At 43.1% G+C, this 26,726-nt stretch overlaps 1 protein-coding gene across 1 annotated transcript in view; it reads right to left on the bottom strand.

Moving 5' to 3' along the window:
- The window catches only part of RSPO2 (R-spondin 2), a 108,490-nt gene extending 90,194 nt beyond the window's left edge, over window positions 1-18,296 (bottom strand). The window contains exon 1 of the mRNA XM_074846759.1: window positions 18,127-18,296. Coding sequence (XP_074702860.1) covers window positions 18,127-18,220 — 94 coding nt within the window. The 5' untranslated portion in view covers window positions 18,221-18,296. The remainder of the gene's footprint in view (window positions 1-18,126) is intronic.
- Between the last annotated feature and the right edge of the window lie 8,430 nt (window positions 18,297-26,726).

Here is a 26,726-nt window from a genome sequence, read left to right as displayed (position 1 = left end):
TATTTCTGGATTCAATGAAGAATACTGAGCTGAAGGTAATAAAGCCACCGGCCCTACCTATTTAAGCTATGTCCAGCAAAATGTGATAGGCATCAACATATAATGTCAAACAGTTGACATTTCTTAAGGCTTTTTGCTCTTAACCCCAAAATAAACCAATAGCAGATGAGCCTTGTCAACAATTTGCTAGTTGCTTAGTACACTACGACTACCATGTTCTAAAATGCACACTATATATCTGGTTGGTATTAAAGTGCATAATGAAGAACATATTTACATCCTGTGTTTTCCCAATCTTATTCACTATATTACAGGATTAATGGGCCTACAGTTCATGTCAGGAGCCAAATTGTTCTAATAAAATATGAAGCATTTATCTACTGAGAGGCTGGAAAGGGCACAGTTTGTTTATTGCCAAGTCTGAAACAATGCTAACAACAGCATATGTTACTTAATCTCATTCATGCCCATAAGATTTTACATGCTAAGACTATGCTGAGTAAATAAAATTCGGAAACCTAAAGGAAATCCTATTCTCTTATTTTTATTGAGCATTAGTAACAAGCTGGCTCTGTACTGGAAACAGCCTGTTTTCCAGCTCACCTCAGCTACTTCTAAGGCACCTAAGGCCTCATTATAATTTACGTAAGACATGGAAAGTGCTGGGCAAATAAGCAAAGGAACACAGTCCTACCAGAACCCAGGAAAATCACTGGATAAGCAGTTTGTTCACAGACATATCCAACTGTTACCGCATTTCACTTGGCACTTGTGAACCAATGGTGATATTCTCATTCCTCTCAAGTCAATGGATGATGAAGCATTCATTTCATAGGGCCAGAATTCTCCCTGTATCTTTACCCTAAAGAACGTAGAGCAGTTTAAACAAATAGAAGTACACTGCTCTAAAGTCCAAGCATGAGGTTTTGACCATCATGTTATTGTTTATGGAGAAAGCTTTCAAAGAACATGTTGGATAAATGCACTAAAAGCAGAAAATACTGAATGCTGAGGAACAGCTCTTCAAAGTTATAAACATCAGAACAGAAAAGGTATGTAGCAGAATTGAATTTATTTCTTCTAAGAGATGTGCAGTCTTCACCATTGTAGTGCTGTTACAAGTCTATGCCAGGAGCAAATGTCTGGTCCCATTTTCCAGATGAAGAAAGGTGGAGACAGGACGTGGACTGAACAACTTCACCAAGGTCACACAGCTTGAGAGTGAGGAAGTGAAAACAAGTCTTCTGTACCTTGAGACAACTCATCATTTTAGTCATCCCGTTCTAAATCTTTAGTAAAACTGAACATAATCACTGCAAAACCCTAATACATAGAACTCTTTAAAAAACTCACATTATTATATTTCAAAAGACATCAAAACTTCCTACAAAGTTTTGTTGCAAAACAAAAATGAGCCAATAAAACCATTTTCAATAAAGACTGTTTTGGAGGTTGGGGAAAGGAAGAAGATGATTTTCTTCCAAGAAATATGGAAGTGTCAGCAATAAGTTCAGAGAAAAAATGAAGGCTTTTCAGACAAGACAAAAGACTTTATAGACATTTGGAAAAAACGTGAAGGAAGAATAAATGCTAAAAATTATGCCAAAGCCGCACACGACTGAGAGGAGGAGCAGCAAAGCAATCTAATTAGAAATGGGGAAGGTAGAAGAATAGGTGTCTTTAAACATAGTGAAGAAACACCAGATTGGAAGATTATAACTCTGGAAATATGCATATATTACCTCATATGAATGTATCTGCGTTACAGAAAGAAGTATGGAAAAGACAATTCAAACAATCACTGTTTCCACGCTACACAAATACACACTTAGCTGCAGGATGTCACTTTAATTCAATCCAACAGCACTGTGCTTTACATCCTGCATGTACTTAGCACATTCAAAACGTCCACCAAATCTTCTGTCATCTCCCCGTTGTCAGCCCAAGGCATCAGAGTTTGAGACATCAGACAAAGATGATGGACCAGACTTAGAAATCTTGAACTACAACAGACGGAGCGTATTTGCTGTTCAGATATGTATAGTTTTATCTCCTCATCTTGCAGGAATAACACTAAAGATGGAATTAAATGAAGTAGCTTCTGTATTTCAGATCCATTTAAATCACAGCAGACTGGGTCTCATGCTGAAAAAATGACCCTTAATGGCTATAGGGCTTTTTTAAATCCAAATCAGAATTCCCTCATAAAGAAGATAAAAAATAAAAACATATAAAATTTACCTGTGCACTCTGGGTGCTTAGCATTCACTGAAGTAGAAATTAAAATTAGTTTTTGGCAAGGGGCTACTGATTTTTTTTTTTGTTATTCTGTGGGGAATGCAAATACAGTCTTAAAGACAGACAAGTCATTTGTTTATAAAAAACTAAAAGCCACTTGGCTCACATTACATGGATTAGTTTTGTAATGTGAATAATAAGAGACTCTAGAATTAAAAGGAAAGATACTGGCAGCTCTGAGGAAGTAAACACAAATGTGCTATATACTTTTTTATATATTCTTAATACAAGAAATATATATTTCTTAATTTTGAGACTGGCCTCAAGTCTCTTGTCATTTTCAAAATCTGATGGAATAAAACATAATTTGTTTTTCATTAATATATACATTGTTCTTACAGCAATTAAGTCAGCCTACTGCAAATACCTACCTGCATGTGAAGAGCTCCATCCTTTGTATCCAAAAGTTAATAAAATACATCAGGATAAAACCCCATTTAAACACTTTTTCAGACACATTATCTTGTAGTGAAAAAAATGACAGTAATTTCTGCACACTGCAGAGCAGTGGTGCAGAGTCACATAGGCTTTGCTATCTCATCTCTGACACACATGAGAACACAGAAGACTTATCATCAGATAGAGCCAGTACTCTCTAAATCTCTTAGATCACTGCCATGGACGCAATGTTCTACATGCAGGTGTGTGCTCAGTCAATAAACTTGGAGGCAGGAAACTTATTTATGTGCTTATTATCCTTCATAATAACCATACACATGCCTAGAGATTAACACTCCAGGACCTCTTAGCCATGCAAATCACTGATACAATTTAAACTGCACTGTGATAAAACACTACCCTCCACACCAGAGGAACTGAGGCACAGAACTGAAAGACTTGCAGTACAAGTTAAGCTGCAAATGTTCCACATTTATTTAAGGAAAAAAAAAAAAAAAAAAAAAGGAAAAAAACTTCTTTGCAGACACATATTCAGAAATCCATTATAGGGGTGGTGGGGTAGAAGAATCTGTTTTTAAACATACTGACCAGCTCTGTTGGTAAGAGAACCAGGCACCTTGGATTCAAATTTCATGCTCTCACCACTAAACCACAATCCCTGCAGAGCATTTAAGTAAAGCTGTAAAATGGAACATCAAACAGCAAATGCAAAGCTCTAGGATGTACTTGAGTACTATCAAGAGCATTCGGCTAATCAGATTTCTCCTTGGCTAAACATACATAAACAAAAGAGAAATTATTCCATACAGTAGAATATCATGGGGATCTCTACATGGTTACTACAAGGAGACAGGAGATAGTGTTTCTGCTACAAACTAAGCATGAATGACAAAATCAAGAAAAAATTAACACGGTAACAAGCAGTGATGAAAAACAAGTCAACTATGTTTGTGGCTAAAAAAAACGATTAATCTTTGTCACAATTTCATAAGTTAGCAGTGTGAGATGTAAATGCAAAAGAAGGATAACACTAAATAGTTCTGACATTAAATCATTTCAATACAAGTCTCTTGAGAAATATGCTATTCCTCCACAGCACTGCATTTCATTGTGTGCTTTTTCTCGTTACGTATCTGCCAGGCTTAACTGGGACTTGAGGTATTTTTAAGAAGAAAGATCAAGCCCAGAAAGGCGCATGCTATGCTGAACCTCACAAAAATCTAGAATCAATTACCATTTTCTGTAGAAACAGAAACTTTGCAATGAAAATTTTACATGGAAATTGATATACTGAGCAAAAGCATTGCGCACTCCAGCAGCAGTCAATAATGCTTTAGAGAAAGGTATAAGAAACCTCTTGTTGGTAAAGGTAAATTCATCTCCACATTAAGAGTGATCCCCACATTAAGTCTGTGATACTCAAGTCTAAACTTAGAAGCATGAGATGACGTAGGTCCTCTGAAAAACTCTAATCTTAATATGCATGATTTTTTCTTTATTTCCATATAGAAGTATTTCCTACTTCACCCTGCGTTGGTCAAACCTCAGATTTAGCAGGAATGGCTATAGCAGCCTGCTGTGGTGAACAACCACTTAGTTGCATGATGAGAGCATAATCAATCATTTCATTTTCTTCTACCCCATCCCAATTCTATAGCACGGTTGAGTAAAAAAAAAAAATAAATACTTGTGATCACTTGTGACTTTTTTTTTTTTCCCAGAGGTGCTAAGCATCCCCAATCCTCATTCTCTTTTACCTTACAGAGGAACTCAGGCCTTTATAACCCCAGGCCTCAATTTTTACACCTACAAAAGATACCCCTCACTTCAGAGATGTGCACAGGAACGTGTCCTGAGCACTCAAAAACACAATCACAAAACAGAAGAACGAGTGATTTTCAAAGACACCATCACAGTAGGCATGTTATTAAGAATATGAGGCCACTGGGTTTGCTAACCTCACATAATCAGAAAACAAAGACCACAGTGGATAAAGTACCATTGCTACTAACTACTCCACTGGGTCTTCTCCTGGATTTTGAAGTGTCAATGCACGTATTTGTTTGAAGCTGTCCACATCCAAGGATATGAACTACACGTGTAGCAGTTTATCAGCTAGAGTGTGTACACTGAGCTCCCAGCAAGGATAAGAGCAACAGAATGTATATGAAAAAAATGTTAAGACTTTAGTAATTAGAAAAAGCCAGCTGCAGCTAAGAAGAAGGAATGTTAAACTGGGATTTTTTTTTTCATTTTTTTTTATTTTAAAAAAAACTTTACTGCAGCTGAGACACAGAAGCCAAGTAAATCACTGGACTCTCACTGTATGACTGCTGGTAGAAAACTGTGCATGGAAAAACTACTGCAGCTGATCTGGTAGGAACACAAGCCCTAAATGGAGGTCTTCATTCAGGTCAAGCTTTGGCAAATTCTAATCCTTCTCAGGTGACATTACTTGTATTTGACCACATCCAGTTGATCTCTTCAAATATTTTCCTTCCTCTCCTCCTTAAGCCTTCCAGAGTGTGTTTAAGTAGCACAGACTAATGTTATTTTACCCAATGAGCCTCATATTACACCAGGCTCAATATGCAGCAGTTTCACTTAGCGGCTGCTTGGAAAGCTATTAAGAGAAAACAATATGAAACCAAGTCTGTCTTCAGATTCAGGTTTAACAGAGTCACATTTCAACCTTTTTCCAAAAGCTGAAAAAATCCTACATATTGATGCCACTGCTAATGTTACAATAACTGAAATAAAAGTTGGAAGCAGCAAGACTTTTTCCAGGAGTCTGATGGAAAGAACTAAAAGTAATGAAAGAGTTCTCAAATATAGCATTAGCAAAGTGAACTACAGCTCTTAAAAAAAAAAAAAAAAAAAGAGGTGTCTGACTTTCAGTCTTTCTGTAGGATCTGACGGTAATATTTCATAAGACAACAATATACCACTTCAAGAGCAAGCACCACTTCACAAATATACACTGTGCCTGAGGCAGATTGACATTACCCCCAGATTTACAACAAAATAAGTGAGACCAGACTTAGATCTAGTATCTTAATCACTGCATTCACAATGCATTCTATTCAAACATTCAAATATTTGTAAATATTTGGAAAGAAAAAAAATGGGGGAGCAAGGAACTCATGTAATGCAAAATTAGCATGATATAGAACCTTATTTTTATGAGAACTTTAAATGGCTCAGACCACCCAGACAAACTCAGTTTTTTGTCTTCACGTTTATTTTACCTCTTACCTTTCATCTCCACTGTGCATCATCAGCTTTTTTTGCATGGAAGTGTGAACAGGAAGAAGGGAAGTAAGAGGTGGAGCAAGTGCTATTTCAAGACTTCTGCTAGACTGGGAGTCTTGCTGAGGGGAAGTTACAGAGCTGGAAAGTCCAGTGTCACTGCTAAATACGAGGAAGCTCCTCTGGGTTGATCTCAGTACTCCAGCAAAGCTAAGGTGATTGCAACTGCTCATGATTCACAGTCACGTATCCCAAGGATTCCTAAAGGGAATGGACTCTCTATCATTCCTCTCCACAGCTATTACTAAAAACCAAACAGACACAAGCTAGGTACCCGACACATTTCCAAACCACATTTCACAGGATGGTTGAGGTTGGAAGGGACCTCTGGAGATCATCTGGTCCAATCACCCTGTTCAGGCAGGGCCACCTGGATGCAGTTGCTCAGGATCCTGTTCAGAGATGGCTCTGAGTATCTATCTCCAAGGATGGAGACTCCACAACCTCCCTGGGCAACCTGTGCCAGTGCTCAGTTACCCTCACAGTAAAAAAGTGTTTCCTGATGTTCAGAGGGAACCTCCTGTGTTTCAGTTTGTGCCCACTGCTTCTTGTCCTGTCACTGTGCACCACTGAAAAGAGCCTGGCCCTGTCCTCTTTGCACCCTCCCTTCAGTTACATTGATGAGATCCTCCTTGAGCCTTCTCCAGGCTGAACAGTCACAGATCTCTCAGCCTTTCCTCATGGGAGAGATGCTCGTCCCTTAATCACCTTTGTGGCCCTTTCTTGAACTCTCTCCAGCACGTCCATGTCTCTCTTGTACTGAGGAGCCCAGAGATGGACACAGTACTTCAGCTGTGGCCTCACCAGTGCTAAGGGGAAGGATAATCTGCTGGCAACACTGCTCCGAATGCAGCCCAGAACACCATTAGTCCTCCCTGCAGCAAGGGCACATTGCTGGCTCACATTCAATATATCATCCACCATGACCTCCAGGGCCTTTTCTGCCAAGCTGCCTTCCAGCTGGGTGGCCCCCAGCATATATTGATGCATGGGGTTGTTCCTCCCCAGATACAGGACTTTGCACTTCTTTTTAAACTTCATGAGGTTCCTTTTGATTTCTTCAGCCTGTTGAGGTCCTCCTGGATGGGGGGGGGGTGTGTGTAATTTCCAGAATACTGCTGGCACAAGATGCAGATAACAAGACATTTTTAGCAGAAGAACAGAAAATATCCTCCTCTTCTTGTACCCAAAGTTGATCAAAACTGTATTCCCTTTGACACAATATATAGAAGTTTCTGTACTGGGTTGCAGAGATGACTTGAAAGACAGATGGATAGAGCATGTACAGTACAAATATGGGAAGATAACTGGAAAATTGTTGACTTTCTTGCCAAGAAAGCTACAGATGAGGCTGAACTGTGCTATCCAAAATGGAGGAAATACTTTTTTTTTGTGATAGTGCATGCCCTCAACACAGAGGGGCTACATAACCCAGTCAACATGGACAAGTCTGAGAATCAGAACTGGAGATCAGATACCCAACTTTGTCCCAAACTGTTAATGACAATGTTATTCTTTGCCTCCTCTTCCTCTCCTACCCTATGTCAGCTTTGCTTACTTGAACCCCTCAAAATAAGTATGTATTGTTACTACTACACAACTGAACAGCAGTAGATAAACACACTGTGTAGCACTAGGTGGCCTACAGGTTCTATTCACCTAAACATAAGATTTTGCAGAACATTTGCTTCTCAATTTCACAGCACATATATTTCATTGAAGCAGATCATAGTTTTCTGTTTCTACAACAATCTATACTAAAAAAACACAAAACACAGTAAACTTGAATCAAAGCAAGCTGTATAGAAAAAAAAATAGTTTATTTAAACACTACAAAAGTGTTGGGGATTTTTCTCATTTTACTTCCCAGCTACAGCTACAAATGTTTCCTACAACTCAATTTCCAAAAAAACTTTGAACGCCAAGGGCAATGGGTGAAGTTCAGCAAAATCTGAGACCGAATAAGGGAGTTATGATGAGCACTTGTAATTCTGCAGTTTCATTAGTTAAAAAGGGAAACCATGACCCACTGTCACCTCAGCATCAGTGAAGTTGCTGCACTCCAGCATACTGCAGTAGCGCTGTGAGAAATACAGCTGGAAGTCAAAGCACCTATCTAGAAGCACCATTTCAATTAAATGATTCCATTATTAACTCACATACTGCCATAATATTAACATTTCACACTGGAACACTGCTTAGCATTTACATAAAAGAGGGGTTTGTTTTCTGTTACCATTGCCATTGATGCATGCATGTACTAACCAAAAGTTTTACATGTGGAAAGACTAACAATGAAAGCAATCCCTCTGACTTCCGAAGGTACTCTCTTACCTGCAAGGCAGACTTCCCAGCGCCGAACCATGTCAGGTAGACAACAGACACACAAACAGGCGATCTGCCCATGTGCAATCAGTATTTGCTGAACACAGATGCATACAGGCCAGGTATATTTTTGATGGCCCGGGCAAGGAGAGTAAATTGAAGAACTGTCCTGTCATCAGCTGTTGCCACAGGAGTAGATCACAACAGCAAAGGCACACAACTACCCTACTCCAAAAGGTGCCTATCCTCAGATGTCCCTCAGAAAGTCAACTTTCCTCAAAGTGACCATTCACCAAAGTGAGCATTCAACAGACCATTTTGGAGAGGACAGGAGACCAAATTTAGAGGTAAAACCACCTCCTGAAAATGCTCTGATGAAAGTATTAAAACATGTAATTCAGTGAGAACAGACAAATAAGCAAATCCTCTATAAAATGTTCTTTGGGTTTAGGTCCCTTGCAAGAGTGAAGCATCTCAGATCAGAAGCTACTTGTAAGTATTCCACAATAACTGGCAATAGCTTTAAGCAAACTAAAACCAGTTTGTGTTGTGAAGACAACCTAATGCACCTTGGGTGCATTGCGGTGATACTGCTGAGTTACAGTTACTCTTGCTGAGTCAAAACTGAATCCATGCCCATCACATTATTAGCATGCACTGTGTAAAATGAGACATAAACCAGGTCTGACTAACTGTAATGAAAGGCCAAAGAACATTTCTGCTAGTGAAGGGAGATCTGGGACAGAATCTGCTCTAGTGACCTTAATTCAGAGGTTATTGTTTAAGCAGGGCCAGCACCACAGGGCCTCACCTCAGTTGGGATCCTTAAGTACCATCTCAATACAGAGAAAGTGAAAGATGATGAAACTTTAATTCCCATTCAAAAGAGTCGTAGCTACATGCTTGTCAGTGGAATCACTAGGAAAGTCGGTAGGTTTATAATGAAAACATACCATATCTGCCAGATTTTTTTCTGAGTAATTCAAGAAAGAAGCAAGAGCAAATCAGCAATACCAATCTTTGCTAAGCAGTTGCTGTTCCAGTGGTTTCCAACTTGCCCAGCAAGTTTTAATATGGACGCACTGGGTGTTGTTAACGCTGCTATACATGTGCAGATTAATCTGTGCATGCACAACAGCCATTTGTCTGATGTGGCTAGTTTGGGGGGGTTTTGGTATTTCAAAGGTGGCAACCATACGGCTAAAAAGACCATACATTAGTGCAGAGTATATATTTGTGTGTAACATATTTCAGCCATCGTTTCAACTCAAGAAAGAAAATAAGATGACTGGATCAGGAAGCTTGTATTTTATTGCACCATTGCAATTCTCTAACACAAATACTATTGTCCCTTTGCAGAGCAAAGCAGTACAAGTTTCTCCCAGTATATAGGCACAGACATTGTATTCATTGCTGCACATGGTCTACTTGGGAGTTAGTGTTCATGTAACTGCCCAGTGATTTAAAAAAAGCACCAATTTAGGCAGTACCTAAAAGCTGACATCACAAACACTATTTATCTTTTAGGTCCCTTCCTCTACCTCACATCTATGTTTGGATCTGTTTTTCATGAAGATGGGGAAAATCTTGACAATTCTCAAAAAAAAAATAGACAAAAGTTTCTGTGAGGTAAAATTGAGACTCATAATCCCTAAACTATATAGTCTGGATTATTTTTAGATTTACATTTGTTAAATCCTAGAGAGTAAAAATTTTTTTAAAAACAGAAAATCATACTAGATGGATTTACATAATGTTTCGGATCTATGTTAACCATACATGAGATCTGTTATTACCCTCTTCAAGTAACATTCATAATTCAATTAAAAATGTTTATTGAAACAAAATTATGGAACTGCATGCCTCTTCTAAGTATTATGTGTACTTACTTACACTTCCCTTGCTACAGTCACACAAATGTTCCATAAAAAAAAAAAAAAAAAAAAGAGGAATGAGAGCAGATAGCATAAATTTCATTCCCTCATAAAAGGACAAAGTCTTACAGATACATCAAGTACTTGGCACTACTGAAATTGGCATTTCAAAAAGAAATACATAACTGATTAATTACTGGATGCCAAGATTTGCAAACTGCCTGCTATCAAAAGATATTTCTCCTATTACAGCGAAACAAAGAGCATGAACATTTTTTGCACAGATAACCAGATCTTAACAAATGTGATCTTAAAAGTCTCCCCTTGATCACATAATCAAGGTACCTAAAATACTAGTTGCTTCTCTGCTTTCCCTTAAAAAAAATCATCTCTTTCTGCCCCATAATACAGTTTTACTCATTTTTTTATGTCCTTTTGCTCCTCACAGTTTTACATTCAAGTCCACAAACAAGGGGAAAGGTCAGGAAATTCAATCACCAACTTTTCGCATGCTATCACCCAAAAAGAAATTTGAAATCACAACTTTGCATTTAAGCAACACGAAACTGCATCAAAATAGAGTAAGATTAAAGCAAAGCTATATAAATTCATCTGAGTGCAGCATTCAAGAGTATTTAGATACAAACACAAGGATGAGGCAGTGTGACCTGTATACATCCAGAAGATACTACCACCTGCTCCATAGACCACAGGTTGATTGCTAAAGGTCAGAGACGTGCATAGCTTCAAAATCAAGGTGCTAAAAGGGAGCAATCCCAAAGTAAAGACATACAATTAAGGTCTCAAACCCTGTAGTCTCATAGGAAGATCTACAGAGGAAAGTATTGTGATACTCAATCATTGTAGATGAGTTACAGTTGTCATCTCCATTCCGTGCTCAGAACATCAACTTTCACATCAATTAAGTATTTTGAAATGGGATTACGTACTATGTACAAACACCAATTTCTTGTAATTCCTCCTTTCCATCCCCCATGTCCACTGCAGAAGCTGCACTGGGAAGGTGACCTTACTTTGTGTGTTCGTCAGACTCATTCTTTCACTCTTGCCTCTCCTGTGTCTGACATTGTGTTGCACCAGTACCTGCCTTTTGGGGGCATACACCAGAGACCCCATCGCCCTGATCCCTTTCGACTTCTTTTCTCCTCAGAGTTTTGAAACAGTATTAGTGAAAACAGCCAGGATGGTTCACCTCATGATAAACCCTGTGAGAGCTAGAACATCCAGATGTAGAGAGAATAAAGTGACATAGGTAGGTTTCAAGTCTGGCTTACAAGTTCCCTTGCTGCCCACACATATACAAAGTTCAACACATGTAACAGTCAGCCCTGGTCAATAAGTGACCTTTATGTACGGAGCTGGCTGGACAAAGCCATTCTGCAGATAGGAGAAGTAACTGTATGACCCAAATTCTGTATCTGCCTGATGGTGCTTAGAAGCAAGATCCACTTGACACTTCACTTCTTAAGATGCATTAGTCAGAATCCAAGTATCAAAAAGTCACACTACAAGCCTACTCCACACTCTACACCAAAAATTACTTGGGAACAGGCTTTAAACCCAACACTAGCGTCCCAAAAAGTGATAGATTAACTCTACCCACAGAAGGTGACTTTGCAGTACCCAAGTGACACTTTCTAAAGCACTGCATCTGCTAAACAAGTACTACAAAGACAATGAGTACACAAACCATGGCAGCACCTGATTTTGGTGTCTAAAGCAGCCCATGATGAAAAGGATCAAGCTGTTACATTTGTGTATTATCAACAGCCAACATGTACAAAGTCATGCTTTTCACTAAGGATTAGCAAATACTTGGAGCCTAGACAAATACAGAAGGTTCTCCAACTGTGCCTGAACAAAACTTTGAGGTAAAAAGAAAGGGCACATCTGAGGAATTTAATTTAATATTAAAAATAACTGAAACTAAATAAATCTCTAATACAAGAGAAAGTGTAACTGTCAGGGACTGTATCTGTTAAAGTTCAGAGCTGCACCAACACATAATTTTAATACAGTTGAGAAGATTGGATGTGGTGGATCCCTTCTCATTTGGGGCTGATACCAGCTCATTTCACGGGCTAACAGTGAAGAGGTGTACACCTGAACTTCAGTTACAGATAGAGGTAATAAAGTTATTTTATATTTATTGAGTTTGGGGTATGCTTTATCTGATCAAAGGCAGCACTACATCAGTTATAAAAGAAAATGTAGATATTCATGTTGCTGGTGACTACATGTAGTCACATGAATCCCATCCCTGGGGTTTATAATTAAGATGCATTTTTGGAAAGGGATGTTATAGTCAGCTATAAGCTTCTGAGCTTGATGTACACTGCACTAGGAAAAGTTCACAGCCTGTGATAGTCTGCAGGGTTGACTAGACAGCTCCCTCTAATCTATGGTTAGCTAAGGTTTCTGGGTATTAAAAGCTAGCCAGATGATCAGAAGTGAAATGCAGACCTCCATGGGATAGTCAGAGTCTTGGTAGAAGTATTAAGGAAAAAAAAAAAAACAAAGAAACAGCTTACAGAAACACCATTGTTTATTTCTTTATGCCTTGAATTTTGATAGTGAGAACCTCTTCCACTTTCTAGCTTTTAAATAATGTCATTTTTTTATTAAAAGCAGTTTATGCAAACAACACCATGCTACAATACACTATCATAGTAATTATGCTGGCCTGTATATTGTAAATGATACATTGAAGTGAGAAACTGCATTCTTGCTGTTATTGTCTTAGCTTCCCTGGTATTAGTATACAAACTCACTTTCTGGTATTTGTCATTCATTTTGAGCTGCTCTAGTAACAGATTTCAGCCAAGCCTTGGAAAACATACATCCCCCTCCCCCCCCGCCCCCCCAAAAAAAAGGAAAACAAAAAATTAAGCCAAGTTTATCAAGCAGACAAATATAAGTTCTCCACCACAGTATAAATCTTCCCACAGATTTCAATACAAAAGCATACAAGCACAGTCTTCAAGGTCTGACGAGACACATCCATCTAGCCCAGTATCCCAACCCCAAGTGACCTGTAGCAGAAGCTAAGGAGATGGATACAGGCAAGAGGAGACATACATGCAGCAACACTGTGCCAAGCTCATGCTCCCTGTTTTCAGTTTCCACTATAATGGGCCTTGAGACATCTAAGGGTGTCAGATCCGTATGACTTGCTCCAGGGTATCTTGCTTGGCCACCGGTTGCTCAAGAAGATCATGTACACGCCAGGCCCAGAAGGATGTATTTTAAATATCACAAGCAGCACTAGAAACTTACTTCAGGAAAGTGAATCAAGGACCTAAACTTAAGTGTCTGTCTTCACGGTGAATCCCACTCTTGGTGTTTTGAGCATCTTTTCTGCAAATCTTCACAATCCACTTGAGCACCGATTATCCTCAGCAGCACTGCATCATTAGCTAGTTTGGTAGTCAGTCATTCACACTGAAGTTTTGACTTCTGCTGACACTTTAGTTTAAGAAACTTCCTCAGACTTACCAGATAATAGGGTATAAGTAGCCAAAAGTTTAGAAGTTTTGATTTTCCAATGGTTACAGTATTAGGATATTCTTACTGCTGTAGTAATGATGTGTATATAAAGAATGTTTAATAATTAACTATCCTAAGTAGTAAGGGGCGAGGAACAGAAGCTACCCTCCAAAGCTTTACTATGCATCACAAGTACCTGGGAAATTACTCTAGAAAATGTTAACACGTCTCAGTTCTTTTGCAAATTCCGTTTCAAGCATTTAATGTAACAACTAAGCAAAACACATATCTCAAAGGACAGCTTCCACATAAGATTTTAAGCCTTAACCCACAGACAAAAAGTTAACTGTCCTCCAAATGTAAAACATGTTCCAAGATCAAAGAGAAGAGGATAGAATAGGTAAAATACTTGTATACTGTTGGACAATTAAAAGAGATTGTGTAGTATGACTTTTTTTGAGATAGTAAATTACTCTTGGAATTAGTACAGTCCTTGTAAAAGCAGATGTGATATTTACTTCAACCAAGTATTTCCAACAAAGGCTCCTTTTCCCTAATGCTCAAATCGTCAATCTTTCCCAAAGCCTGACCACACAATCCAACCAAGACAGGTTCCAAGATTATCCCCATTTCAGGTACATATCTAGTTAGGAAAGCTAAACCACAGTCCCCAATATCTGAACAGGTTTTTCTAGTTGAAAATCCATGTAACAGCTTCCTATATTAACAACTGATTTGTAGTCAAGATTCCCATCTTACATTAAGATGATACAGATTTAATTGACATAATTTTGATTACAGCTACTGGGTTCTTCCATATATGCATATAATCCTATAAACACCATAGACAGAGATATATTGAGCTCTGAGAAACACTTGGGGAAATTTCCTTCCCCAGGCACTCCTCCTATTTCCACCTGTGGATATTTTGCCATCAACACTGTTGCCTACTATTCACTCATTGACACAGACATTACCCCTTTCTTCATGTACATCTAATACAGAGTGTGAGAATCCAGGAGATGAGTATGCACCTCAGCTCTCAGGACACTCCCTGAATATGAAGTAAATAGAAAGACAAGTATTTGACACCCACAGTTTTTCTTTGAGTTCTTAGATATAGGTAACTTCCACTTTCCCATTCGCATCTCTCATTCTTCCAACATTGTTCTCACCAGCTTTGAGAGCCTCTCTGCACTACAGTCGAGTCTTCCCATCAACGCAGGCACTGCTGTTGACTTGTTTTTCCTCGGGGAATTTTGTTAACATCTAATTTTTGACAGCTGTTTACAATGAACCCTATATTCTTTTCTGTCAACGCTTTTGCAGAATACCATCACTCCTCCCAGTAGGCCAGCCTGACAGTCTTCATTTCTATATACTCCCATCTTGATTTGTAGTACTCCTTGGGGAAGTTGTTTTATCTTGTCTCAAAGACAAGGAGAAAACCACTGGTCTTTCGTGTGCCCCATGATATTCAGTGAAATGCTAAGACATGAAGCTGCTCGTCTTATACTGACTGCTAAAGAGAAATCTGAAGAAAAGATAAAAATTTTCACTGGAATGAACAAGCAAGTAGGCATCCAAGAGAATGAAAAATCAAGTTACACAATTAAGCAAGAAATGGAAAGGAGGTGCTTTGATACTAGGCTAAACCAGCTCTGAGATTACACCACTGATCTTTAAGCTATGTAACCCTTAAATATGTTCTAGAATAACTTCTACAGGAAAGGCAAATAATCATAACTACCTGCTCAGGACCGAGACTTCCAGAGTGAGAATTTGCTGTGGTGTTTCAAGGGAAGTAAGGTTCTGCTCTGAGCCAACTAGGCAAAGCAATATTCTAACGAGCTGCAAAAGTAACTAAGAGCAGCAGTAGAGTTAGCAGAATCTGTGGATCATAGTGTGTTTACCAAATAATTTTTAATGAAGTGACATTGACTAACAAAATATAAATCAATGCCAGGTAGCAACCACATTCTAAACCTTCATTTTTCACTCCACTTTTACTGCAATGTTGCATGTCTTGCTTTGGGAAAGGGTTGAAAACAGAAGGGGAATGAAGAAATCTGGGAACATCCTCCCAGATTTACTAAACTCTTGTTTCTAGAGTATTCTACATCAGCTACAAGTCCATGCAAACTCCAATACAGGCATATACACTTGAAGTTTACTGTACATTTAGCTGCTTTAAAAAGTCAGCTACATATGATATTTGCCCATAATTCCAGACTGAATACAATTGATTTCTACCGCACAGGAGACTTAATCTATTCCAAGAAAATTTATTTCATTAAGAAAATGATATTATGGAGCATCTGAGATCATGTAACAGACAAAACAGAATGCCAGAGAAATTGTAACTGCCAGTACCCCACAGTGAATGCCTGATTATTTGCAGATGGGATATGGAAAAATTGTGAAATTATTGGAATTTTGGGTCCTGTATGAAAGCATTACTTCAGACTGCATGTGTCATGGCAAATGTCTATTATAATTTGAATACATTCTTAGATTTTACTTTCAGTGCTTAGTACTGGCTATGCTTACTTCTTTAGACTTACTAACTGAAAAAGACTGCATTCTTCAAAGCGCAAAACAAAACCCTTAGGTGATAGCACAAAACAGTGCCAGTAAGTCAACTGTCAATACTGATGGTATTTATCCAATAACTAAACTAAAAACTAATTTAAATCAATCTCCTTTGGAAAAGCCAACTGTTCAACAAGCACAACAATTGGTCTAAGATCAATCAACGAACATGAGATCAATTAAAACCAGCTTAAGTTTTTGTAGGAGGACAATTCACACAACTCGAGTTAGATGTCTATTCATTTCAGTACTCCCACAATGCAATCCTTAAGCTCTGTTGTAAAGCAGAAATACCACTATCACCCTCCGCTGTCTAGCCAGCACTCTAAGTAGTTCCACATTTAATTAAAGACACAGTATACCCTTTGTTAGCACAGATAGTCTGGTCACTTTAAAGCACAGCTATCGTTTTAGCCACACACACAAAAATTAAATTCTGGAAACCATCTGTTGAAAAACCATCAAAACTAAATTGCCTTGCAATTTTATTTGCACCTACTCTGAAGGTGACATATGCATGAAAGTGCAAAGTATTTTCCTCTCACATTTTTATTACTACTTGTACCGGCTTAACACTGGACATGTTAGCTCCCTCCCCTTCCACATAATTGCACTGAAAGTGCAATTCTTTCAGAAATACAATTTCTGGGCAGCTGAGCCACCTGATTTTCAGCTAAATTTAGAAATGGGAAAGGGAGATATGGCGGAGAAAATAACAGGGAAAAGGATAGCAAAATAATTCAGAATATGTGGATAATAAAAACATTTTATACTGAAGGTGTACATCCATTCCACACACCCCCGCCCCCAAAAAAAGAAAAAAACGCTGGACGCCCCTGACATCTGGGGAAGGGCTGCAGTAACCCTTCCGTCCACATGGGTGCTGTACTAACACATCTGACCGCTTCGACTCCCGAACTCTGGTAATCCCGACACCAGCATTTTCGGAAAATAGATGAAACCCTAGCGCATCGTTTCTCTTTCTCCCTCGGAGGGATCTGCGCGCCCTGAGCAGAAGCTGGGGCACAGCCGTGCCCTGGGCGCTGGGCAAGGCGCGGGTCGCTCCGCTGCCGCGGCTCCCCCGCCGGTTGGGCCGCCCGAGCCCCGCGGGAGCGGCTCGGCGGGCCGGGGGGGCCGGGGTCCGCGGGGTGGAAGGGGAGAAGCCGCCTTTCTGCCTCGCAGACACGGTCCCGCTAAGGCTGGTGCGCGGAAGGCAGCCTCGAGGCCGCCCCACGAACACGCGAGCCCTGACAGCCTGGGCCAACAGCGGACCTCTGCCCGCTGCCGGCCGCTCCACCCGCGGCGACGGCCAAATCGGCGCCCGGTACCGCTCGCTGCGGCCGCGGGGCCGGTGGCGGCTGCCGGCAGCGCCCTCCCCGCGGGGGGCAGCTCCCGGCGAGCCCCCGGCGAGCCCCGCGGGGGCACGGGACACCCCGCCGAGGCGGGGCGGGGGCCGGCGGCCGCACCGACCGCTCGACGTCCCCGGCAGCCCCACACGGGTCGCGGAGCGGCCGCGCCGCTCCGGCCGATCCTTTCCCACCGGAGCTCACGTCCACGCAGCTCCTCCCGCTCCTGGCCCGGCCCGCCCGGCAGGACGGCGGGGGGCAGCCCTGCGGAGGGGCCGCCCCGCCGAGGCTCGCCGCCGCCCCACGTGCCGGCCGGGGAGCCGGGGCGCACCCCGCCGAGGGAGCGGCTCACCGGGCGGGAGTCTCTCCCCATCCTCGGCGGGGAGGGGACGGGCGCGCAGCCCGCCGGCAGCGCCCGCCCGCCCCGCTCAGCGCCCCGGACGGGCGTCCCGGCCGGGCAGGCGGCCGCCACTCACCTCTCTTGCTGCGTCTCCAGCGGCCGCCTTGGCAGTGGCCGTAATCCACACAGTTGAGGATGACCAAGGCAAAGGAGACGAGGCGAAACTGCATCCTGGGCCGCGGGGGTGGGCAGCCTCCTCCGGCGGCAGCGAGGGGCGGCGGCGGCCGGCGGCGCGCGGGGCTGCGAGCGGCGCCGGGCGAGCAGGGGTCGGCGGAGCGCCGCGGGGACCGGCAGGAGCTCACACGCCTCCCGCTCCCCTGCTCGGGCGCTGCAAACTCGCGGCCGCTTCCAGCATCTCCCCTGCGCTGCGGGGAGAGAGAGGGGAAAAAAAGCTCTCGGCTCCTGGCTTTCCTGGTCCTCCCCGCTCCTCCGGCTCTCCCCGAGAAACAAAACGACAAAAATCAGAAACGCGGGTCGGGGCAGGAGCGGAGTCCCCGAGAGCCCCAACTTTCCCCGCAGGCAGCGAGCGGGCGGGCGCTGCCGCTCGGCACCCCCGTGCGCCCCGGGGACGGGCTGTCAGCCGAGGGAAAGCTCTATTTATCCCGGCGCAGGGGCGCACCCCGCCCACACGCGCTCAGGTCGCGGGCACGGCGGGGCGAAGCCGCCCCCCCTACCTTCCGCGGCGCGGCCCCGCGGCCATCCCGCCCCGCCGCCGCCGGGTCCGGAGAACGGCTCCGCGCCGCGGGGCAGCCCCCCGCGGGCAGGCGCGGGCCGGCGGCGGCCGCCGGGGCTCGGGCGCGGGCTCGGCGGGGGCTCCCGGCCACATGCAGGCGGTGTCCGCGCCGGACCCCCCCCCCCCCAGCTCCGCCGGCGCCCCCGGCCGCCCGCCCGCCTCCGCCCGCTCCTTTTGTGCGGCGGGGCGGGGCGGGGCGGGGGCTGTCAGCCGGGGGGCAGCGGCGGCGGCGGCGCGGGGCCGCGGCACGTAGGTGGTGCTGCCGCCCGCGCCATCCCGCCATCCCGCCGCCCGGCGCCGCGCCCCGCCCCGCCCCGCCCCGCCCCCGCCGGGCCCTAGCGCCGCCCGCCCCGCGCCCCCGCCCCGGGAGCCGCGGAGGCTTTTGCCCGGAGGCTCTGGCTCCGCGGGCTTCTCCCTCTCCTCGCAAAGCCTCCTCGTCGTTTCCCCGCACTGCTTACAGCCTTGGGAAGCCTTGGCCTCCTCACTTCTCTCCCTTTTTTTTAAATTTTCTTCCCGCAGTGTTTGATAATTGACTCTATTCCCTTCTTTCACCCCTGGTTTTAAGACCTCGATCCATTTCTTTCCCCATCCTTTTCTTCTGGCTTCCTAAAATCTGACCTCTCACGTTCCAAAGCCTCTTCTCTGAAGCGCCACTGTCATTGTCCTGGAAAGATGGCTCTCGAAGTCTTTAGCAAGTCTTTCTCCCTCGGAGGGATCTGCGCGCCCTGAGAGAAAGCAACTTTAGCAAGTGATTTTTTCGCCCTTTCTAGACACATCTCTACCTGGCAAAGGTATTGTAGAGCTGGTAAAGTGGGAACCCCAATACAAAGGGGAACCCCAACGAAACAAGGGAGCACTCAAGAGGTGAGAGGTGAATTTAGCTCTGATGCAGGAAGGTCTGCTAATTCCTCATAGCATCAACTAAACCGATCCCACCGAGCCAATTGGTTTCTCTGCTCCCTGCTCACAGCCTGTTCCCCAGTGCTGCAGGTATCGACAGATCGCGGCTCCTTGGTTGAGGTGGTGGACCTGTTGTCCCCTGCCTAATGAGCCCCACAGGACCTGGGGAGCTGCGGAGCAGGTGTAAAAGCTGGGGAGCAGTGTGGGTCTGGCACAGCTGGCACAAAGCCAGGTCTCATAAACCCAGCGGGATCCAGGCTGGCTCTGTGCTGGGTGTTTCTGCTCCTTTCCAACCCCCGACACTTCTGGTTGTGGCAATGTGGTGCTGAAATACCTGAGCTGCCTCGGGATGGAGCCAGCTAGGCTCTCACAAAAGCAGATGTACTCTTTCCAGAGCAGAGCTGGCCCTAGAAAGAGTGTAACAGCATTCATGTGGCGCTGTGCCTGACCTAATAAATCGTGTTAGACCCAAGCTGGCTTTTCATCCATGGCCTGGACAATCTGACCGCAGATAAATGAAGTCTGACTGTATGGTGTTTACCATACTATCCTGAGACCTCAGAACTTTTGACTGTATCAGTATAATATGACTCTGAAGCAGAGAAGCGTCAGTATACTCAGTTTCCACACAGAAGACTGAGTTACAAAGAGGCTAAATAACTTGCCTGAAATAAAAAGGGGTGTATGAGACAGTGTCAAAACTTGGCCCTGAGTTTCCCAAGTTATCAGATAGTGCTGTAGTCCCTGGGCTGCCCTTCTTTACACTTACCTACTGTACAGTACTAGTACTATACTAGTTTAATCACTACTATGAAATGTAAGGATTTTTTAAAGTCACATGACAGTATGTAAGAATATCTTCTGATGTCAAATCTTTATTTATTGTAACTGTCATTATGAGGTTTCAGTATATGAGATTCCACTGTGCTGCTCAGAACACCTGTACCATTCAGTGTTGTCACAATCTAAGAATTACAGACATGTGACCTGTCAACTAATTAACACAGACCTAGGAACTAGGTCAGTCAAGGTCAGTCTAGCTCCATGTCAGTGGTTTGCAAGTGGATTTGGAGTGGATGCTATGGGAAAGAGTGCAAAAAATAAGGCATGTATATATGTGGTTTGTGGTCTTTATTTTCCCCAACTTACACCGTGAAACTTTCCAAAAGAGATATATATATAGATGTATAGATAACTTTTTGCAGCTGAGGCCAGAATTTATTTTAGTGGAGGATGTTTACTGGCAACTGGAGTTCTCCAAGATGTGTAGTCCCCATATCCATTCTAACTTCATGTGACAGGTTGTGTGCCACAGGCTGCTGAGAGTGAGGCTTTTGGCACAGCAGTATCTTCACAGCACATGGTTACAATTTTCTGATGCAGAAATAAAAATTGTACCACCACCCTACAGATCCTCCCAAGCTGCAATGAAAGGGAGAGGGAGATCATACTACAAGAGGAAGGGGAAATCAAACAGAGGTGTTAACTACACCTTTGTGAGGACTCCAGGAGCTGATTACCTTTACTGTTTTCAGTTCTACAACCCATAGTCACCGGGCTTTGAGTCAACAACTGTTACCTGGAGATGAGTCTCAGAGTTCTTTGCATAAACAGTGATAACAGGATTTCCCCACTAATACAACTCCATTTCTGGATGTGTCTGAAATATATAAAAGTATAAATGGACTTTCAGAAAGGTGCCCTGCTGACACTGAAGATGACTGAGGTCTCTCAAAGTGTAGTACTAGGTTTCAGGGGAAAAGGTCTCAGATATTTCCCCATTTCTTAAGGAAGGATAACAGGTCAACTTTCTCCAGCCTAGGCTCCTTTCATGTTCTCCCAGACCTGGAAAATAAATACAAGGAAAGTATCTCCAAATGAAATTCCTAGACTTTGAGAGCAGGAGTAAGCCTCAGCACTGGGTTTTGGCTGCATGCAATGGGGGAGGCTGTAGCCCAGGTGGGAGCCAGTTCTGCAGAGGAATCCTGCAGTCAACGGTTCAGGAGCTGTCTGGGATTTCAACATCCAGCTTAGGCCAGGCAGGCTAGACCACCCACAGGCAGCCCACGTAATCCCTGGCAGCACTAGCCATGGGCTAGCATCCTATCATGCCATGTAAGTACAGGACATAGCTCCTTCCTTGGGACTGCTTGATCAAGAGACAGCTAAGAGGGAACATCTGCAGATAGTGAGACACCTCATTTGTAACAGGCAGGTGGCTGAGTTGGAGTGGCGTTTTCAAGACTTTGATAGGAAACACAGATATGACAACTTTAAAGGAATACAATGAATCATTTTTTTTTTAAGTATTTATGAACAGCTCTTTCTAAGCATGATGGGCTGTTAAGGAGACAGTATGAAAGCACTTGTATGCAGAAAAGGCCTTGAATCTGTGTAAGCACTGCTCAGCAATCACGAAAACATATCTGTGTTATCAACACTGTTTTCAGGATAAATCCAAAACATAGCCTCATACTAGTCACTATGAAGAAAATTAACTCTACCCCAGCCAAAACCAGCACAGAAGGATCCAGAATTTGAGTGATGGGGACCTGCATCCTGGATCAAATGGCAATTTGCGGTAAACTCTCAGTACTGCATGAGGTACGACAGGCAAGAAGTGCTTTCAAAGAGAAGACAAGCAGCTTGTGCTTCCTATTATGGGGAAGAATCAGTGAAAGTATACAAGAAAAAGAGCATTACAGTTAAAGTTAATGGCCAAGAACACAACGCTAGCTAGAGAGCAGGCTAAATTTGATTGAAATTCACAGAACACAATGTTGCCAAAAGCAAGATATTTGGCAATAAGAATCTGGATCATAGTTTTGATAATATGATGGGTGGAAAATTCATGTTTTAAAATAGGCTGCATGGAAAGAATCTTCTTTACAGATATAGAATAGATACAGTTTTGTTGTCAAATCTGCAGGTCAGTCTCAGACGATGACCAGTCTCCATTACAGAAATAATATCTGAATTTGCATTTTCAGAGAAGACTATCCAGCGATAGAGAGTAGAAGGAGGAAAGAAGAGATACATTGAAGAGACTAGTCAGCCCCTGTCGGGGAGCTGAAAGGTGGATGAGGATCACCAGAGTATCCCCTTTGGGTGAGCTTCTGAAGGAATGATAACAGGAAAAAAAGGCTGAGAACAAGAAGAACCATGGAGCTAATGGAGGACAAGAATTCAAGAACATAGCTAGCTGTTTATGATGGCCGATAAATCAAGAACAAAAGTAACTGAGATATGATTAAGAAAAAGTCATTAAATATTTTTCTTTAAACAACAAGCAGAAACAGAAGGAAAATATTGGCTCACTGTTCAACAGGAGAGGGCAATTAGTCATCAAAAATGCTGAAAAGGCAGAGATTCTCAACGCTTTCTTCACCTCTCTCTTTACGAGCACTGTTGGGCCCCAGGCCTTGGGAAAAAAAATCCAGGTCGATGCAAACACAGAGCCACCATCAGTGAAGGAGGAGTTGTTATGTGAACTATAACAGGAGCTTGACCCCTACAAATCAATGGACGCTGATATTATCCAAACAAGGGTGGTAAGAGAGCTGGCTGACATCGTGCAAGGTCGCTCTCCATAATGTTTGAGAAATTGTGGAGATATGGGGACGTCCCAGAAGACTGGAAGAAGGCTAATGTCACCCCCATCTACAAGAAGGATTTAAAGGAGGGTCCAGGAAATTACAGGCCCATCAGCCTTACTTCAGTCCCTGGGAAAGTTATGGAATGAATCCTCCTGGGGGCTATCACAAGTCAAATGAAGCACGTGGTTGGGAAAAGCCAGCACAGATTCACCAAGGGCAAATCATGCTTGACAAACCTGATCACCTTCTACAACAAAGTAACCTGCTCAGTTGATGTGGAACAAGCGGTGGACATTGTCTACCTGGATTTCTCCAAGGCTTTTGATACAGCTCACCACAGACTCCTTCTAGAGAAACTGATGTGCTACGGTCTAGACAAGTGGTCTGTGTGGTGGGTGGCTGCACGCAGAGGGTGGTGGGAAGTAGCTGTTTTTCAACCTGGCAACCTGTCAAAAGTGGGGTCCCCCAGGGATCAATATTGAGCCCAACGGTGTTTAATAACTTCATAAGTGATCTGGATGATGGGATCAAGCATACCCTGATGAAGTTTGCGGATGATACCAAACCGAGTGGGGAAGTGGACAGAGAGGGAGAGCCACCCTACAGGAAGACCTGGATAGGCTGGAAGAGTGGGCTAACAAGAAGTTCAACAAGGAAAAGTGTAAGGTCTTGCACCTGGGATAACATAATCCAGGAGTGCAGCACAGGCTGGGATCTACCTGACTGGGGAGCAGCTCTGTGGAAAGGGGCCTGGGGGTCCTGGTGGACAACAAGCTCAGTATGAGTGAACAGTGTGCTGCTGTGTCAAAGAAAGCCAGTAGGGTTCTGGGTTGCATTAACAAGGTCATCACCAGCAGAGATGAAGAAGTCATTATCTCACTCTACTCAGCGCTTGTCAGGCCACACCTGGAATACTGTGTTCAGTTTTGGTCCCCACTGTACAACAAAGACATGAACAGGCTGGAGAGGGTCCATAGGAGGGCCACAAAGATGATGAAGGAACTGGGAAGCCTGCCATATGAGGAAAGGCTGAGAGAACCGGGTTTGTTCAGCCTTGAGAAGAGAAGGCTTAGGGGAGACCTTATCACCATGTTTCAGTATTTAAAGGGTAGCTACAACGAAGATGGAGTGTCCCTCCTTACAAGGAATCCCATGGAAAAGATGAGGGGTAATGGGTCAAGTTACTCCTGGGGAGATTCCGATTGGACACAAGAGGAAAATTTTTCACAATGAGAACAATCAGCCATTGGAATAATTTCCCCATGGAAGTGGTGGATTCCCCAACATTGGACACTTTTAAGATTCAGCTGGACAGGGTGCAGGGCCATCTTTTCTGGATGGTGCTTTTGGCAAGAAAGGTTGGACCACATGATGGCAAGAAAGGTTGGACCACATGATCCTTGAGGCCCCTTCCAACCTGGTATTCTATGATTCTATGATTTTGGGCAGAATGGTGTCAGTGGCTCAGAAGCCGAATCAGAGTCTGCAGAGCCCAGAATGTGTTTACAGTCAGAGGGAAAAGTCAAGGGACTTGAGAGATTAAAGGGCAGAGGAAAGAAAAGAACACACTGAAATCAGCAGAGAGGAATTCACTGTAGGCATGGCACTGTGTGCATACCATCGTGCAGCACTGGGGCACTAATGAACACTGCACACATTCTAGGGGGTGCTTTGTCAAAGTAAGGAACTGGAAAAATTATCTGAGAGATAGTATGTTCAATGAACATGGTCATAGAAAGAATGAATTAGTCAAGGCCCAAAAAGATGATGTGGCAATGACTGAAATAGCAGATGATGAGAGTCTGGGCAACAGCTTTAGCTGTGGGGATAGCTAGGAAGGGGTGTATTTTACATAGGTTATTCAAAAGTCTCAGCAGCCAAATTAATGTGCTTGAACAGTGCTGAGATGAGTCATTACACACTGTTCAGAAATTGTATTATTTTATAGAACTAGAGTTCTGTTCACTGAAAATTCAGTTTTATGTGTTGTGCTCCACAGAGGTTTCACTGACTGTAAATGATCATACCTTCTACACTTCAGCTGTATTAAAGTCAAAGTGCTGCTGCTTTTACAATATAAAGTAATCGAACCTTTCCATTCTTTATTGGGCTCCATAGGATGTAATCTGTACGTATCCTAACTTCATCACATAGCAGAGAGAGATCTTAAAATGAACAATATCAAAGTTTATTTTAAAAGAAATTTCTCCATATTCCTATAGCTGGGTGACTCATGTTCTCTACACTGAAGTCATGATCTTTCCTAAGACCAGAGTGTCAGCAATAACATGTAAGTCTTCGTAGCTTTAGACTGCAGTAGAAGAGATGGTTCTTTATTTTCAGTGAAAGAAATCAGTGATCCTGACAAGCTTTACATCTAAACTTCAAAAAGAAATAAATTTATATACGACCCAGCTTCCAACTCTATTTCTGAGTCACTCTTCACCTCCTCTAAATTCTTAAAATACACTTAATTCATTAATTCTTCAAAATGTGATCTAAAATAATAAATAACAATAATAGAATATTGTGCCCAGTTTTGGGTGTCCCAAAGCCAGTGCAAGACCACTGGAGAGCCACCGTGTTTGGGAGCTGGAGCACTAGACCTGTGAGGGAAGGCTGAGGGAGCTGGGCTTGTTGGCCCTGAAGAAGAGGGGATTTTGAGGAGACTTAACAGCCCCTTCCCATACCTACGAGGAGGTTACTGACCAGGTGAAGCCTGGATCCTTATGGAGGTGCTGGGCAGAGGAATGGGAGACAGTGGTCGTGGACTGAAACAAGCGAGGTTCATGCTGGATATAAAAGAAAATAATTTTCCCTGTGAGGATGAATAAACACTGGAAGAGGCTTGCCCAGAGAAGTTGTGGACTCACCTTCCTTGGACAAGGCCTTGAGCAACCTGGTCTAGACTCTGCTGATCCTGCTTTTAGCAAGAAGTTACACTAGGGACCTCCCAAGGTCCCCGCCAATCTGGATGATTTGGCAATCCTATAAAACCAAAAGTAGAGTGAGAAGACTACCCTGTGCACCTTTTAGACACCCACTTAGCTTCGCTTCAAACCCTGCCTGGCCACCTGGTGTCTCTGCAATATCCACAGTGCATAAACTCTCATAAAATTGTATCTGGTTTGAAGCAATAAAATGATTGAAGCAATCATTCTATTTTTAATTTTAAGCTACAATGTTATTTAAAAAATATTATCTGTGTAAAGCCAGTGAAGCAAGACTATCCCAGATTCTTCTGTTGGGCTACAGAGATTTCAAATGAGGCTAACTTTAAAAAACATCTTGTCTTAGCAAAAATACCTGAAGCCTTATGGAGGAAGACTGTAGATATTAAGAGACGGTGATTAGAAGCAAATCCAACTAAATCTTCCTACATATTGAGTAGGGGATCAAAGATTTTCTTCCTTTTGACGCTTCTCCCTCTCTGAAACACGATCAAAC

Source organism: Strix aluco, chromosome 1 (genome assembly GCF_031877795.1).
Source record: "Strix aluco isolate bStrAlu1 chromosome 1, bStrAlu1.hap1, whole genome shotgun sequence".
In the NCBI taxonomy this organism is placed as follows: domain Eukaryota; kingdom Metazoa; phylum Chordata; class Aves; order Strigiformes; family Strigidae; genus Strix; species Strix aluco.
Note: the sequence above shows the minus strand (reverse complement) of the source record. Positions and strands in the feature narration are given on the sequence as shown.